At 40.5% G+C, this 18,040-nt stretch overlaps 1 protein-coding gene across 1 annotated transcript in view; it reads right to left on the reverse strand.

Moving 5' to 3' along the window:
- Positions 1-18,040, reverse strand: part of RNF115 (ring finger protein 115) — a 152,214-nt gene that overhangs the window by 61,974 nt on the left and 72,200 nt on the right. The window contains exons 5-7 of the mRNA XM_053704494.1: positions 17,888-17,959; positions 15,979-16,051; positions 6,210-6,303 (exon numbers count right to left, since the gene is read on the reverse strand). Of these exons, the coding sequence (XP_053560469.1) occupies positions 6,210-6,303; positions 15,979-16,051; positions 17,888-17,959 (239 nt within the window). The remainder of the gene's footprint in view (positions 1-6,209; positions 6,304-15,978; positions 16,052-17,887; positions 17,960-18,040) is intronic.

Raw genomic sequence — 18,040 nt, forward strand, 5'->3', positions numbered from 1 at the left:
TAGATGTACTAGGGGCCTCCTGAGTGGGCAAGACTGGTGTAGACGAAGGAGGGGATGATGCAGTACCATGCTTACTCCCCTCACTTGAGGAATCATCTTGGGCATCATTTTCTGTGTCACATAAATCACATCTATTTAAATGAGAAGGAACCTTGGCTTCCCCACATTCAGAACACAGTCTATCTGGTAGTTCAGACATGTTAAACAGGCATAAACTTGATAACAAAGTACAAAAAACGTTTTAAAATAAAACCGTTACTGTCACTTTAAATTTTAAACTGAACACACTTTATTACTGCAATTGCGAAAAAGTATGAAGGAATTGTTCAAAATTCACCAAAATTTCACCACAGTGTCTTAAAGCCTTAAAAGTATTGCACACCAAATTTGGAAGCTTTAACCCTTAAAATAACGGAACCGGAGCCGTTTTTATCTTTAACCCCTTTACAGTCCCTGGTATCTGCTTTGCTGAGACCCAACCAAGCCCAAAGGGGAATACGATACCAAATGACGCCTTCAGAAAGTCTTTTCTATGTATCAGAGCTCCTCACACATGCGACTGCATGTCATGCTTCTCAAAAACAAGTGCGCAATACCGGCGCGAAAATGAGGCTCTGCCTATGATTAGGGAAAGCCCCTAGAGAATAAGGTGTCCAAAACAGTGCCTGCCGATATTATTTTACAAAATACCCAGATTAAAATGATTCCTCAAGACTAAATATGTTTATATATGAATCGATTTAGCCCAGAAAATGTCTACAGTCTTAACAAGCCCTTGTGAAGCCCTTATTTACAGTCTGTAATAAAAATGGCTTACCGGATCCCATAGGGAAAATGACAGCTTCCAGCATTACATCGTCTTGTTAGAATGTGTCATACCTCAAGCAGCAAAAGTCTGCTCACTGTTCCCCCAACTGAAGTTAATTCCTCTCAACAGTCCTGTGTGGAACAGCCATCGATTTTAGTAACGGTTGCTAAAATCATTTTCCTCTTACAAACAGAAATCTTCATCTCTTTTCTGTTTCAGAGTAAATAGTACATACCAGCACTATTTTAAAATAACAAACTCTTGATTGAATAATAAAAACTACAGTTAAACACTAAAAAACTCTAAGCCATCTCCGTGGAGATGTTGCCTGTACAACGGCAAAGAGAATGACTGGGGTAGGCGGAGCCTAGGAGGGATCATGTGACCAGCTTTGCTGGGCTCTTTGCCATTTCCTGTTGGGGAAGAGAATATCCCACAAGTAAGGATGACGCCGTGGACCGGACACACCTATGTTGGAGAAATGAGGCTCTGCCTATGATTAGAGAAGGCCCCCAGTGAAAAAGGTGTCCAATACAGTGCCTGCCGGTAATTTTACATAAATCCCAAGAATAAAATAACTCCTCAAAACTATGAAGTATTAAAAATGCTTATATATCAATCGTTTTAGCCCAGAAAAATGTCTACCAGTCTTTAAAGCCCTTGTGAAGCCCTTTATTCTCATTTAATAAAAATGGCTTACCGGATCCCATAGGGAAAATGACAGCTTCCAGCATTACCAAGTCTTGTTAGAAATGTGTCATACCTCAAGCAGCAAAAGTCTGCTCACTGTTTCCCCCAACTGAAGTTAATTCCTCTCAACAGTCCTGTGTGGAAACAGCCATCGATTTTAGTAACGGTTGCTAAAATCATTTTCCTCTTACAAACAGAAATCTTCATCTCTTTTCTGTTTCAGAGTAAATAGTACATACCAGCACTATTTTAAAATAACAAACTCTTGATTGAAGAATAAAAACTACATTTAAACACCAAAAAACTCTAAGCCATCTCCGTGGAGATGTTGCCTGTACAACGGCAAAGAGAATGACTGGGGAAGGCGGAGCCTAGGAGGGATCATGTGACCAGCTTTGCTGGGCTCTTTGCCATTTCCTGTTGGGGAAGAGAATATCCCACAAGTAAGGATGACGCCGTGGACCGGACACACCTATGTTGGAGAAATTTGGTTTATTTTTAGCCTTGAAAGACCTATCCTGAGGAAGGGCGTGGCCCTTACCCCCAGTGATATCTGAAATAATCTCTTTCAAGTCAGGGCCAAACAGCGTTTTCCCCTTGAAAGGAATGTTAAGCAATTTGTTCTTGGAAGACGCATCCGCTGACCAAGATTTTAGCCAAAGCGCTCTGCGCGCCACAATAGCAAACCCCGAATTTTTCGCCGCTAATCTAGCCAATTGCAAAGTGGCGTCTAAAGTAAAAGAGTTAGCCAATTTAAGAGCATGAATTCTGTCCATAATCTCCTCATAAGAAGAATCTTTATTAAGCGACTTTTCTAGTTCATCAAACCAGAAACACGCTGCTGTAGTGACAGGAACAATGCATGAAATTGGTTGTAGAAGGTAACCTTGCTGAACAAACATCTTTTTAAGCAAACCCTCTAATTTTTTATCCATAGGATCTTTGAAAGCACAACTATCTTCTATAGGGATAGTAGTGCGTTTGTTTAGAGTAGAAACCGCCCCCTCGACCTAGGGGACTGTCTGCCATAAGTCCTTTCTGGGGTCGACCATAGGAAACAATTTCTTAAATATAGGGGGAGGGACAAAAGGTATGCCGGGCCTTTCCCATTCTTTGTTTACAATGTCCGCCACCCGCTTGGGTATAGGAAAAGCTTCGGGGGGCCCCGGGACCTCTAGGAACTTGTCCATCTTACATAATTTCTCTGGAATGACCAAATTGTCACAATCATCCAGAGTAGATAACACCTCCTTAAGCAGAGCGCGGAGATGTTCCAATTTAAATTTGAATGTAATCACATCAGGTTCAGCTTGTTGAGAAATTTTCCCTGAATCTGAAATTTCTCCCTCAGACAAAACCTCCCTGGCCCCCTCAGACTGGTGTAGGGGCATGTCAGAACCATTATCAGCGTCCTCATGCTCTTCGGTATTTTCTAAAACAGAGCAGTCGCGCTTTCGCTGATAAGTGGGCATTTTGGCTAAAATGTTTTTGATAGAATTATCCATTACAGCCGTTAATTGTTGCATAGTAAGGAGTATTGGCGCACTAGATGTAGATGTACTAGGGGCCTCCTGTGTGGGCAAGACTGGCGTAGACGAAGGAGGGGATGATGCAGTACCATGCTTACTCCCCTCACTTGAGGAATCATCTTGGGCATCATTTTCTCTAAATTTTGTGTCACATACATCACATCTATTTAAATGAGAAGGAACCTTGGCTTCCTCACATACAGAACATAGTCTATCTGATAGTTCAGACATGTTAAACAGGCATAAACTTGATAACAAAGTACAAAAAACGTTTTAAAATAAAACCGTTACTGTCACTTTAAATTTTAAACTGAACACACTTTATTACTGAAAATGTGAAAAAGTATGAAGGAATTGTTCAAAATTCACCAAAATTTCACCACAGTGTCTTAAAGCCTTAAAAGTATTGCACACCAAATTTGAAAGCTTTAACTCTTAAAATAACGGAACCGGAGCCGTTTTTATATTTAACCCCTATACAGTCCCTGGTATCTGCTTTGCTGAGACCCAACCAAGCCCAGAGGGGAATACGATACCAAATGACGCCTTCAGTAAGCTTTTTCTATGTATCTGAGCTCCTCACACATGCATCTGCATGCCTTGCTTCCCAAAAACAACTGCGCATTAGTGGCGCGAAAATGAGGTTCTGCCTATGATTAGAGAAGGCCCCCAGTGAAACAGGTGTCCAATACAGTGCCTGCCGGTTATTTAACATAATTCCCAAGAATAAAATAACTCCTCAAAGCTATAAACTATTAAAAATGCTTATAAATCAATCGTTTTAGCCCAGAAAAATGTCTACCAGTCTTTAAAGCCCTTGTGAAGCCCTTTATTCTTATTTAATAAAAAAGGCTTACCGGATCCCATAGGGAAAATGACAGCTTCCAGCATTACCAAGTCTTGTTAGAAATGTGTCATACCTCAAGCAGCAAAAGTCTGCTCACTGTTTCCCCCAACTGAAGTTAATTCCTCTCAACAGTCCTGTGTGGAAACAGCCATCGATTTTAGTAACGGTTGCTAAAATCATTTTCCTCTTACAAACAGAAATCTTCATCTCTTTTCTGTTTCAGAGTAAATAGTACATACCAGCACTATTTTAAAATAACAAACTCTTGATTGAAGAATAAAAACTACATTTAAACACCAAAAAACTCTAAGCCATCTCCGTGGAGATGTTGCCTGTACAACGGCAAAGAGAATGACTGGGGAAGGCGGAGCCTAGGAGGGATCATGTGACCAGCTTTGCTGGGCTCTTTGCCATTTCCTGTTGAGGAAGAGAATATCCCACAAGTAAGGATGACGCCGTGGACCGGACACACCTATGTTGGAGAAAACTACATTTAAACACCAAAAAACTCTTAGCCATCTCCGTGGAGATGTTGCCTGTGCAATGGCAAAGAGAATGACTGGGGTAGGCGGAGCCTAGGAGGGATCATATGACCAGCTTTGCTGGGCTCTTAGCCATTTCCTGTTGGGGAGGAGAATATCCCACAAGTAAGGATGACGCCGTGGACCGGACACACCTATGTTGGAGAAATAGCCATTAGAAACAGAACTTTCCAAGATAATAGCTTGATATCAATGGAATGAAGGGGTTCAAACGGAACACCCTGTAAAACGTTAAGAACTAAGTTTAATAACCACAGTCCTCTCACACATCCTATCTATTAGTTGGGTGCAAGAGAATGACTGGGTATGACGTAGAGGGGAGGAGCTATATAGCAGCTCTGCTTGGGTGATCCTCTTGCACTTCCTGTTGGGGAGGAGTTAATATCCCATAAGTAATGGATGACCCGTGGACTGACTACACTTAACAGGAGAAAATGCTACTAAAAATAGTTAGTTTTAAAACCTGAATGAGTATGTTTAAAGGCAAAAGAACACGTGCTCTTGCCAGGGTCCCTAAGGGGCTTAGAACATTATTTTAATGACATTTTAAAAACTGGCATGCAATGTTTTCATATTTAATTTTCTAAATATATTTAGTTTCTTTGATCTTAAAGTTATTTCATGTCACTTAGTAGGTCAACATTATTTTTTATCCTAATATTATAACAGTATGCATCAGCAAACCAAGCTAAGTGATCCCCATAAAAGTGTTTCAATAGTTTACAATAAAGTATACAAATGGGGAGTTTATTACAGATTATACCTCAAAATGACAGAAAAAAAAACACAAAAGTCTAACGCGGTATAGAAAAGGGATTCCTCCAAATGCTCTACTGACATGTCCTAAAGCAGACACAAGTTTATAAGCTGCAGTGTGATTTAGCGGTGTGTGTCGGCTGGAGTTCTATAGCTATAGCCGGATGCCTCCAGGAGTCAGACATGTTGTAATAGGGTCATGACGTTTTGCGGGACACATAACATACAGGATACATCTTTCGTTAAAGGGACATGAAACACAATTTCTTTCCCGATTCAATACAGCACGTGCAATTTTAAACAACTTTCCAATTTACTTCTATTATCAAATTAGCTTCATTCTTTTTTATCTTTTGTTGAAGAAGCAGCAAAGCACTGCTGTGAGCTAGCTGAACCGGGTGAGCCAATTGCAAGAGGCATATATGTGCAGACACCAATCAGTAGCTAGCTCCCAGTAGAGCTTTGCTGCTCTTGTGCCTACCTAGGTAAGCTTTTCAACAGAAAAAACAAAGAACAAAGCAAATTAGACGGTAAAAGTAAACTGGAATGTCGTTTAAAACTGCATGTTCTGTCTGAATCATTATAGTTTAATTTTGACAAATCTAGCAATATGGCAGACGCAAGGTACATGACTTGAAATCCCAGACTTTAGCTTGACTGTACCTGACTTATTTGTGGATAGCTCACTTGCCATACTTTTAATAGCTTTAATGGAATTTAGATATGCAAGTTAGTTGAAATGTACAACTAATTTCTATTTACAGCATAACTAACTTGGGGATTTTACCTAGTTTTGCTTACATAGGTTGATAGATGAAGCAATGCAAAAAATTGCTATGTACTGATCCCACAGTGAACACATCTATTATATGCTACAATTCATTTGGTTCCAAAGCAAATCCGACTATAAGGAAACACGTCTGATCTTTAAAATAAGGGGGAAAAGTGGTTTTAATATTAGAACATGCGCTTAACAGTAGGTGGATTTGCTGCTTGCCGTGTCTGAAAGTGAAGCAGAGATGTCCTATTAAACTCACCCACTTGCTCCTGTGTTACGGTGACAGTTGGAAGAGATGAGATCTTATCTTTGTCAGCAGGTGGGGGACCTGTGTTTTCCAGCTGCCCCAAAAGCTGTGCAGAAAAATAAATAATCAAATTCAAATCAAAGCTCCCAAATTTTAAAAAGAATACTCGCACATGCCCTATAGATGTACCACCGTGATCACTGTGCTGCCAGCAGCTCTCAATTTAGCATACTTACATAGCTAAACCACTTGGCTACCTTTAAAGGGACTCTTATACGTTAGCTATCTGGTTGACATGTAGAGTATTGCGTGTCAAAATATACATACAGTAATATTTAAAATGGGTTTTAAAAGTTTACCTTTAATCTGTCATTCAGGTATGTGCTGCCCACATAAGATGGGCATCTTGAATCCCCACTATTACACTACAGTGTTAAAGGGACATTCAACTGATGTGCACAGCTACAATAGAATAGTAACTACTTATTATGTTATTACATTTCATCCGGTTCCTGCAGCTCTGAGTTTTCCCTTTTTAGCTTAAATGTGCCAGATACTGAAGCTCCGCCTCTTTGTACTGGGGGCCGCCATCTTGAAGCTCAGGCATTCTCACAGCTTGTGACAGAAGCTGTGCACACTCACAAATCAGTATTATTGTTCCCTTTTTTACAGCTGTATCATGTACTTCAGGTTAGTGTGCCTGATACATCATGTGAGCGTTACATTTTTTTTTAGTTTTACACAAAAATAATATAGAGCAATGCAGCCAGATTAAAAATGTACAGCTCCTGCTTTGGATCACGCACCTCAACATGAATCACTATATACAGCTCTCACAAGCTGTGAGAATACCTGAGCTCCAAGATGGCGGCCCCCAGTACAAAGAGGCGGAGCTTCAGTATCTGGGAACTTGAAGCTATTGAAACAGCTGGATGGATTTGAAAACAGCTGCAGGAACAGGATGAAATGCTGTTTTCTGGTTTCCCAGCCCCTTTCACTGGGTGTCCCAGACTAACCTCACCAACAGCACTAAAATGAGAGCTTCTAAGTAAGTTTTTAAAATATTTTATACTGGGTTTTTAGATCAGTATCTGTGCATGTTCTTTATAGTAGTATCTATTATATGCAATTATAGGAAAAGTGGTGTACACTGTCCCTTTAATGATTAAAGGGCACAAGCAACAAATAAGGGAGGTGCGCACACCTGAATTTAAAGCAATCTAAAACTGAACGGCTTGCACTGGAGAGATGCTTAATCACCATACGCCCCAACTCTGGTCTTCAGAAATAGGATACATGAATAGGTTGCATTTGCAATACATGCACTAGGTATGTGCGCATGCACAAATAATGAAAGCCGTACCAACTCAACACGCAGTACACAACTTGCAAAGCAAGCTCTGCATGCTTGTGTGCTGGTACTATGTTTTAACAGTTCCACTGGTAAATCCTAGCTTTTCACAAATAAAGGGGACTTTCAGTCATGAAGTATAACATACTTCATGCTGAAAGTTACTTTGTCTAAAGCGTTTACCAAGCGTTTAAAGTGATGGAAACCTTGTTAAAGAGCTGTTGAGTAATTTAAAGTGATGGTGAAACACTAGGATTTACCATTGGAACAAATAAAAGCAGCCCACGGCAGAACGCTATTGTTCTGTGAGGTGACGTTTCCACCTCTTAGCCAATAGCGTGCTTGCTATCCGGCTTGGCGCCAGCTGGCCCGCACGGCTATTGGCTAAGAGGTGGAAACGTCACCTCACAGCAAAATAGCGTTCTGTCTTGGGCTGCTTTTATTTGTTCCAATGGTAAATCCTAGTGTTTCACCATCACTTTAAATTACTCAACAGCTCTTTAACAAGGTTTCCATCATCTTTTCAATGGAAGACATACAGGCATGAAGTTCTGTACAAAGAATTTTAAAAGGGACATAAAACCCAAAATGTTTCTCTTTCATGATTCAGGTAGAAGACGCAATTTAAACAACTTTCTAATTGACTTCTATTTCCTGCCATGTAGTGCTCCAGTCAAATACCTAGGCATCTATTCAACAAAGAATACCATGGGAACTAAGCAAATTTGATAATAGAAATAAATTGGAAACTTTTTTAAAACTGTATTCTCTGTCTGAATCATAAAAGAACATTTTTGGGACTCGTATCCCTTTAATACATGCGCTGTATGTTTTCTTTTTTTATAATTAGACTAACATTTATTGGTTTAAGTCCTTTTCCAATACAGATTACTCCTATTCAACACTAACTCCACCTGCTCCTTAAAAAGGGACAGTAAACACCGTGAGATTTTTGTATGAAATGTTTAGTTATGCATAATGAAATAACGTTGCAATATAATTCTCTCTTTGTTTTGCCCCCTTTTCATGTACTTTAGCTGTGTAAACTGAGCAGTTTTTTATTATAAAAACTTGAAACGCACCCTTCTGGCTTATCAAGGCTAACTCTGCTGCATAACTCTCCCTAATTGGCTTTATCAGATAACAGCCAAACAATGTTATCTATACTAACGTTATTACAGTGACTAGCCCTGTTGTCTGTGGACTAAAGCCCAGATTGGCTCCTCCAAATAAAGCAAACTGTGGGTGGAGTTTGGCCAATACAAAAAATTGCATTATAAAAGATGTTAATTTGTTTTAAAAACATTAAGATTTGTCTGAAAAATAAATGTTTTTTTAATTACAAGCCGTTTATTGTCCTTTTAAAGCACTTATGTGAATGTTTGTTACAGGATGTCATGAGTAGTAGGGTCTGTTAATGAAACTGATAGCCTAAGTGGAATGTAAGGAAGGGGCCTAAGTTGTGCATTTTAAAGGACATGAAACACTAAACAGAGGTTTTTAAAACAAAGGATTAGCCTGAGAATAATATGTAGACATATTTTTAAAAACTATATTAGTTGTTAAAATATTGAAATAATAAGTGTCTAGTTTCTATAAAGCTATGGGCACCACCATGTTGTAACCTAGGTTTCCTACTCTGCCAAGGCCAATTAGAGATGTGTCACTGGAGTGTACAACCAATGTATGTGTAGCATATAGCAGTGTCTGGAGTCTGCAATTTCACAAGGAATTGGAAAAACAAATTATGCTAACCTGATCATTTAATTTCCATCTATGGGAGGAAAGTCCACTGCTTTATTCATTACTTGTGGGAATTAAGAACCTGGCCACCAGGAGAAGGCAGAGACACCCCAGCCAAAGGCTTAAATACCTCCCCCAGTCATTCTGCCAAGGGAACAAAGAACAGTAGGAGAAATATCAGGGTATAAATGGTGCCAGAAGATATTCATTTTAGGTCCGCCCACTGGAACAAACGGGCGGGAGCAGTGGACTCTCCTCCCACAGATGGAAATGTAATTATCAGGTAAGCATAATTTATGTTTTCCATCTTAATGGGAGGAGAGTCCACTGCTTCATTCATTACTTGTGGGAACAAATACCCAAGCTCTAGAGGACACTGAATGAAAAAAACGGGAGGTTAAAAGGAGGCGGACCCTATACTGAGAGCACCACAGCCTGCAGAACCTTTCTCCCAAAAGCTGCTTCCGCCGAAGCAAAGACAACAAATTTGTAAAATGTTGCAAAAGTATGTAAAGAGGACCAAGTAGCCGCCTTACAAATCTGCTCCATAGAAGCCCTGTTCTTAAAGGCCCAAGAAGAGGCCACAGCTCTAGTTTAATGAGCCGTAACCATCAGAGGAGGCTTATGTCCCGCTGTTTCAATGTGAAACGGAGGACACTCCTCAGCCAAAAACATAAGGAAGTCTAAGATGCCCTCTGACCCCCACGCTTCCCGGAAAGAGAACAAACAGAAGAAGCTTGTCTAAATAACTACATGGTCTGAAGATAGGACTTCAAGGCACAAACCACATCCAGAACTATGTTGAAAGGAATCACAATCTCTTGATTGATATTGCGAATTGACACAACCGTAGGAAGAAAACCTAACTTGATTCGTAGAATAGCCTTATCAGCATGGAGTCAGATAAGGAGGGACGCATTGCAAGGCAGTAATCACAGATACTCTGCGCGGAGAAGCAATAGCCCGTAGAAAAGGAACCTTCCAAGACAATAATTTAATGTCTACTTCATGCATAGGCTCCAACGAAGCCTCTGCAAAACCTAAAGAAAAAGATTTAAACTCCAAGGAGGAGCAATAGATCTAAACACAGGTCTGATCCTAGCAGAGCCTTAACAAGTGACTGCACATCAGAAAGCTCAGCGAATCTCTTGTGCAGTAACTCAGACAGGGCCGAAATCTGTCCCGTCAGGGGACTTGCAGAAAGCCCTTCTCCAGTTCATCCTGGAGAACAGCATAAGTAGATCCTCCACACCTTTTGATAGATGCGACGAGCAACCAGCTACGAGCTTGAATGAGAGTAAAAATAACACTCTCAGAAACCCTCTCTTTACTAGGACTAAGCGTCCAATCTCCACGTAGTCAGCATCAGAGATCTAGACATAGATGAGCAAAGAGACCTTGGTCAGATCCCTGCGACAAGGTAACTTCCACGGAGGAGATAACGACATCCCCACTAGTCCGCGAACCATATCCGTCGCGGCCAAGACGGAGCAATCCGTATCACTGACGTCTGCTTGATTCGAGCCACTACACTAGGAAGTAGTGGTAACGGCCGTAAAAGATAAATTAGATTAAACCTCCAAGGCCCCGCTAATGCATCTGTTAGCTCTGCCTGAGGATCCCTGTACCTCAACCCATATATGGTTAACTTGGTAATGAGGCGTCTTAAGATCTTCCTCTTGCAAATTTCCGCAAACACTCGGGATGGAGACCAATCCCCTGGATTAAAGTATTGTCTGCTGAGGAAATCCGCTTCCCAGTTGTCCACACCCGGAATGTGGATCGCTGACAGCAAACAAAATGTGGGTCTCCTTCCACTCCAGAATCTGAGATACTTCCCTCATAGCTAGGGAGCTTCTCCCCCTCCTCCTGATGGTTGATGTAAGCCACCACCAAAGATATATGGTCTGATTAGAATTTGATAAACCGGGATGAACCCAGCAGAGTCCCAGCCTTCAGAGCATTGTATATTGCCCAAATGCGATTGGGAAAGAGCTTTTCCTCCTGAGTCCATAGGCCCTGTGCCTTCCTGGTGCCCCAAACAGCACCCCCTCCTGACAGACTCACAACCGTAGTCCCAATCACCCAGGATGGTCTTGAGATGGACATCCCTTGGGACAAGTGATCTGAACAAAAAAAACAGAGAGCGATTCTCTCGATCTGTTGTCCAGAGAATCTATTGAGACAGATCCGAATGATCGCCGCTCTACTGCCTCAGCATGCTCAGTTACAACAGTCTGAGGTGAAGGCAAAAGGAAATGCTGTCCATGCTGGACACCATGAGACCAATCACCTCCATACACCGAGCCACATACGGCCTTAGGGAGGTCTGGAGGGCAAGACATGTTGAAGCTAGCCTGCAACATCTCTGGTCTGTTAAAATTCTCAGGGCTATGGAGACTATTATAGTACCCGGGAATTCCACCATGGTACTCGATACAAGAAAACTCTCTCTAGATTTATCTTCCATCCATGGGATCGAAGAAGACAGGAGAAATTCCGAATGGTCCACTCTCCGAAAAACTTCTTGGAGAATGCCGCGTTGGCCGATAATCAAACCCGGGCCAACTACTTGGAAGGCAGTTATGCTCACCACTTCACCAGCTAGACCAAAGAGAAGATTAATAAACTGGAAGTGCTGGTCCAGGAACGCAAACCTTAAGAAATGGAAGTGGTCCTTGAAGATTGGTACGTGACGGATCATCCTTTAGATCTATCGTGGTCATGAACTGCCCTTCTTGAACGAGGGGAAGAATGGACCTATTGTCTCCCTCTTAAACGAGGGGACATTTAAAAATTTGTTTAAGCACTTCAGGTCCAAATCGGACGGAAAGTTCCCTCTTTCTTTGGAACCACAAAAAGGTTTGAATAGTATCCCAAACCTCCCACTGCGATAGGCACCAGAACAATAACTCCGAAGAGAACAGATCCTGTACGCACCCCAGAAAGGCTTCCCTCCTTTCTGGTCAGGAAGACAGGAGAGAGGAGGAACTGCCCTTGGGTGGCTGAGACTTGAAACCTATCTTGTGACCCTGAGCTATGACCTCCAGGACCCATGGATCATGCACGTCCTTGAACCAAGTAACTGAAAAGAGCGACAGATTGCACCCTACACGATCCAGAAGAGGACCGGGACTGCCGGCTTCCAAGAGCTCTTGGTTTGCTCAGGGTTAGCGGAGGTCTGATGACATGGGCTTTATCAAAACGAAAAGAACGGAAATTGTCCATAGACTCGTTCAGATTCTCTTGCGGTAGAAGGGCACCCTTGCCCCCTGTGACCGTGGAGATAATAGAGTCCAGGCCTGGACCAAACAAATCATTCCCTTAAAGGGGAGGGAAAGAAATCTAGATTTAAAAGTCCTATCCGCAGACCATGACTTCAGCCAGAGTCCGACGGGCCTGAACAGAAAAAGCTGAAGTCTTAGCATTTAGGTGAATCTTCTGCCTAATAGCATCACAGATAAAAGAATTGGCAACCCTCAAGGCCGTAACGTTGAGGGGACTTCTCCACCCCGATCAATCCTATCAGGAGTCACACCAGATGGTAGTTTCTCCAGCAACCGCCGCCTCCGGTTGAAACAAATATCCTGTATGTTGAAAACAACTGTCTTAACAGAGTTTCCATCCTTTATCCATGGGCTCTTAAAAAGAAGAGCTATCCTCAAACTGGATAGTAAGACATTTAAGCAAGGGTGAAGATAGCGCCATCCCTTTTAGGGACGGAACCTTACAACTCCATTGAGAGTCCAAGGCCGGGTACGATTTGTTAAAGGGAGAAGAGAGGAACAATCCAGTCCCATTCATTCTTAATATGTTCACCATCTAACAAGAGCAGGAAAGGATAAGGTACCACCCTGTCCTTAAACTCTATCCAATTTAGGAATTAAAGGTTCCTCAGGCAATTTGGCCTCTGGAACCACTGAATTCCCTAATACTAAAGTCTGGATCCCCCGCAGGAGGAGGTTTAGAGGAAGCAGACTCCGACCCAGAATGTTCCTACTCTGAAGTCTCAGAAAGAACTTCATCTTTTGATAACCCTATCAGTTAAATCCAATAAATTATTTGATGTACTCTGGGAAGGACTGCAATATGTAGCCTTTCGCTTAGCAGGGCGAGGTAAAGCATTAAAGGCTGCAGACACTGCCGTCTGAGCTGCGCAGTAACGTGTGGTAAAAAAATGGCCCCCTCCAGATGGAAGATCAGCAATGCTACGGGAAACTGCATGTGTAGAGAGATAAGCATGTAGGGTACGCACCTCACTGGACAACAACTCCTCAGAGGTGGACGGATTAGTGGTATCAAACATGTTTGATATCACATTATCAAGGCATATGGAACATTATAAATTCCATTATAAACAGGAATTACTCTTTAGGAATAGAGGGCGTGCCCTCTAAGTAACAGAATCCTCCAGCGCTAGTGCAATAACTGGAGAACTATAGAAATAAAACATTTTATTAAAAAAAACTGCACCTTTATATCCCAATGGCTGTGGCACTCACCACCTCCCATGATCCAGACAAAACAGAGAGAGTTAGGACTCTTCTCTGATAGACACACGGTCAGTAAAGAGGGAAGAATCATATGGTGCACAATGCAGGACCTGCTATGAGAAAAAGCGTGCCAAGCTTGCAAGCTGCATGGCTCTCAAAGTGAAAGTGAAACCTGTATGTTTCATAACAGCCTATGAGCAAATAACATCTCACACATAAAAGCAGCATAAAATCAAACAAATGTATAAGATTATTCCCCCCGTTCAATAATCCCCCTCAGGAGATATTAACCCTTGATTCTATACAGATAAAAGGAGTCACACTGTGACCCTGTCTTCTAGAGTTATCATACATGTATAAAAAAATGAAACAGTCTTACCAGAATCTATGCCATGGAATAGGAACACGGCTTTTCAAGTGTGACAAGTTAGTAGCATTGCTCCTGACATGGACTTGAGAGCAGAAAGCAGACAACGAAACTAGTCAACGCTGATTGCTTATGGAGCTGTTAATCTGAGTCGGGATGGGTTTGCAGAGACAACACTCCGTGCATCTCTGGACTCTTTCACCCACAGGACTACTTAAGACTCCAGTCCCATTGCGAAGAGACTAAGACTACTCCGAATCTTCCGACGCTTCTCTGCCAACCTCCTGTGACGAAAGGCAAAGAATGACTGGGGGATGAGGGGAGTGGGGGAGGTATTTAAGCCTTTGGCTGGGGTGTCTTTGCCTCCTCCTGGTGGCCAGGTTCTTAATTCCCACAAGTAATGAATGAAGCAGTGAACTATCCTCCCATTAAGATGGAAACCCACAATTTTTAGAACCAAACAACAGTAAAAAGGGATAAAACAAATAATGAAAGTATAATGTGCATTTTTATGACTACATATAATTAAACATTTTACATTACAATTTTAAAGTGTTTAACGTCCCTTAAATGACAGGGGGGGAGTGACTGAAGTGGTACTGCGCATGCATACAATACAGTTTCCGTTTCTTATCTGCTGCACAAGCACCCAGAGAATTCTTCCATTCAGTCTTATTGCATAAATATGGCCTCTGATTGGCTATGCATCTTTGGAAGATGCACGTGATCATAAACAGCCAAAACGGCACAAATCCGGTAGATTTAAATGTATATACTTCATAAATAAAGCACACAATGTATACAGCTGGCTTTCTATGAAGATTAATGTGATGGTAGAAATAAAGTGGACTTCCAGTCACAAAATAAAAAAAAAAATAAAAAAAAAAAAAAAAATATGCAGAAAGTACCTTTGCTGCAAACTTACTCTTAAACTGTGCACCTCTGGCTGCCCACGGCAGAACTCTTTCATGAGGTGACGTTTCCACCTCTTAGCCAATAACTGTGCTAGCCACTTCATGACTGAACGTCCACTTTATTTACAGCACTGGTAAATCCTAGCGTTTTTTTAAACAATAAGATTAACCATCACTTTACTTTAAAGCACTAGAAGTGATGAATTAAATTTAAAAGAGACATGAAACCCCAAATTTTTCTCTCATTACTCAGATAGAACATGCAATTTTAAATAGCTTTAAAATGTATTTGATCTCTTTGTATCTTTTGTTGAAAAGCAGGGACGTAAGCTCAAGAGTGTGCACGTGTCTAGAGCACTATATGGCAGCAGTTTTACAAATATGTTATTTATATGCAATGTAGCGCTCCAGACACTTACCCAGGTATCTCTTCAACAAAGAACATGGGAACAAAACAAATTTGATTTTAGAAGTAGATTGGAAACATCTTTTGTTTTTTTTAATTGTATTCATATCTGAATCACGGAAGAACAGTTTTGAGTTTCATATCCCTTTAATGTATCGCATTGATATCCCTTTAAACCAACCACAGACAACCATTTAAGAACCTTTTGCAATACTTTTTACCAGAGTTTTGTATCTTGATCATTGTAACAATAATTAAATTAGCAACAAAAGAATTGAGAAAATACAAATGTAGTACTATGCAGCATAAGTGGTGGATCCCTAGAAAACCTGACTAAGTCAGTAGTAGAAAGATCAGAAATAATTGCTTTGAACCGACGGTTATAATCTGAACGGTAAAGAAAGGTGAAGTTCAACAAGAAGACTGAAGTTACATAACAGGGAGTATAAAGGTCATCAGGAGACGGTTTCTAGTATATACTGACACGCAAATGCACAAAGACATTACCTGTGTGACAATTGAATCTAAACCACTCTGGCCCCATGCATAGTCTCCAGGATTCGAATGCAACACTCCGCTCCTATATAAAGAAATATAAATCTAAAATAAAAAACAAATCCGGTGGCCGTTATTTTATTGGTATCAATACAGTTTACCTTCTGCCACCATGTACTGAATAAGATAGGGAAGAAATGACCTGAATGCATTATGTCCCTTACAGTAAACATAAAAAAAGGAGAACTCATTTCCATTTTGCTGAAAATTAAAATAATTGAACAGGTTTTGTCCAATCACCTATACTACAAGTTTATCACTATACATTCAAGGTGACACAATCAGCAGGCATACAGTACAGCCTGAGTCATCAGTTTCTATAGCTACACTCACTCCAGAGGGCACTTGCTGCCTAGCACTACAGTACATACAGTATACTTCCTTTAAAGGGGCATTATACTGTCAAATGTGTTTGTCCTTAATGTGTTCCCAATGACTTGTCATACTAGCTACAGAGTATTAAAAGTATGGGATATTGTTCCTTTAGGTTTCTTTCTGTATTTGAAATACATTTTTTTTGCCCACTGAAACCATCACCTATTGTTGTCAATGGCATGTTCATTTAAATGGACTGAGCCTGTAAGAACCGCAGACCTGCTCATGTTATCTATCTCTATACACAAATGCTAGGTGTTAATGGTAATTATGGATGGCAATGGGCTAATTAAGCTATTTTAGATACAAAAATCTATCTTGGACACTGGGAGGTTAATTTATCTTGATGCCTCCTGATTACATGGCTATTATAAAGAGAATGCTGCAGTAATTTTATTTTCAGTATAGATGGTAGTTTTAATAGCAAAAATCATATTTCAAATGACAAAATTAAGGTAAAGGAGTTTTTTTTTGCAAACAAATAAATACACCCCAGCTGATATATGGATCATTGGAAACATATTAAAGAGGAGAAAATGTAAACAAAAAATATACAGGACCACACAGAAACTAAAGGTTGCAGATTGCACCAAGCCTACAATGCAAACTGAAATACACTTTTTTGGCAGGGAATTAAATGATACATTAAATATAAAGGGGAATTGAATACATTTTTACATATGCTTAGTATAAACCAGCAGTCAATAATGCATTACAAAATGTCTGCATACAAGAAAATAAAAAGTTGTTGCAAAATATTGATAGTTTACAAAATAATGAAAGTACACTATGTTTTGTTTTCTTATGCATCATTTAAATACTCTATGGGAATTAAAGTTTGAGATTTATGTCCCTTTAACTCTCTCTTCCGTGTCTGTAAACAAAGATAAGATTTGGTCACATTCAGCTAATAAATGCTTTTGTGTACTTGTCATGTAAAGATAAAGCTAAGACAAACGTCCTCTAACTAGAGCAACAACTCAATGTTACCACCAGCTCTAAACCTCAGTGAGATGAGAGAGAATGAACAGAGAAAAAGCATAAACTCTACAAGAGAGGGGGGGAATGAATGAACAAACAAAAACTTTGGTAGAGAGTGAATGAATGAAAGGAAAGAGAATGAGAGAATGAATAAAAGGAGAAAGAAAACAAAAAGAAAAACAAGAGAATGAATTTGATTGATGAGAAAGCACATGTGCAAAAGTGAGCAAGAGAGTAGAAAAAAAGTGAGAGAGAGAAAAACAAAGAATAAAATAAGTGAGCAAACAGATGAGAAAGAAAAAAAGCAAAAGAAGAGTTGAGAGAGAAAATGAGCACAAAGATGGAGGGAGAATGCAGAAAAGAGCAAGAAAGAGCAAGACGCAGAGAAAATGACAGCCAGATAAAGGGACTGAAGCATTTGCAGCCTGCTAACTACACCAAAACACAACCCACGTCATGTATCTTCCTGATTCACTCACACGTGCTGTTTAAGGAAACCACTTACCATGAAAATGGATGTGGTGCTCCTGGTAGTGGTGGGTTAGCAAAGAATCCTGCAAATATCTGCTGAATGATACTGAGAACAATATACAAGGGAAAAAGAAATAAAGTTGAAGTTTATATAAAGACACTACACAGGACAGAAATGGGATTTTTA

The sequence above is a fragment of the Bombina bombina genome, chromosome 1 (genome assembly GCF_027579735.1).
Source record: "Bombina bombina isolate aBomBom1 chromosome 1, aBomBom1.pri, whole genome shotgun sequence".
Taxonomy (NCBI): domain Eukaryota; kingdom Metazoa; phylum Chordata; class Amphibia; order Anura; family Bombinatoridae; genus Bombina; species Bombina bombina.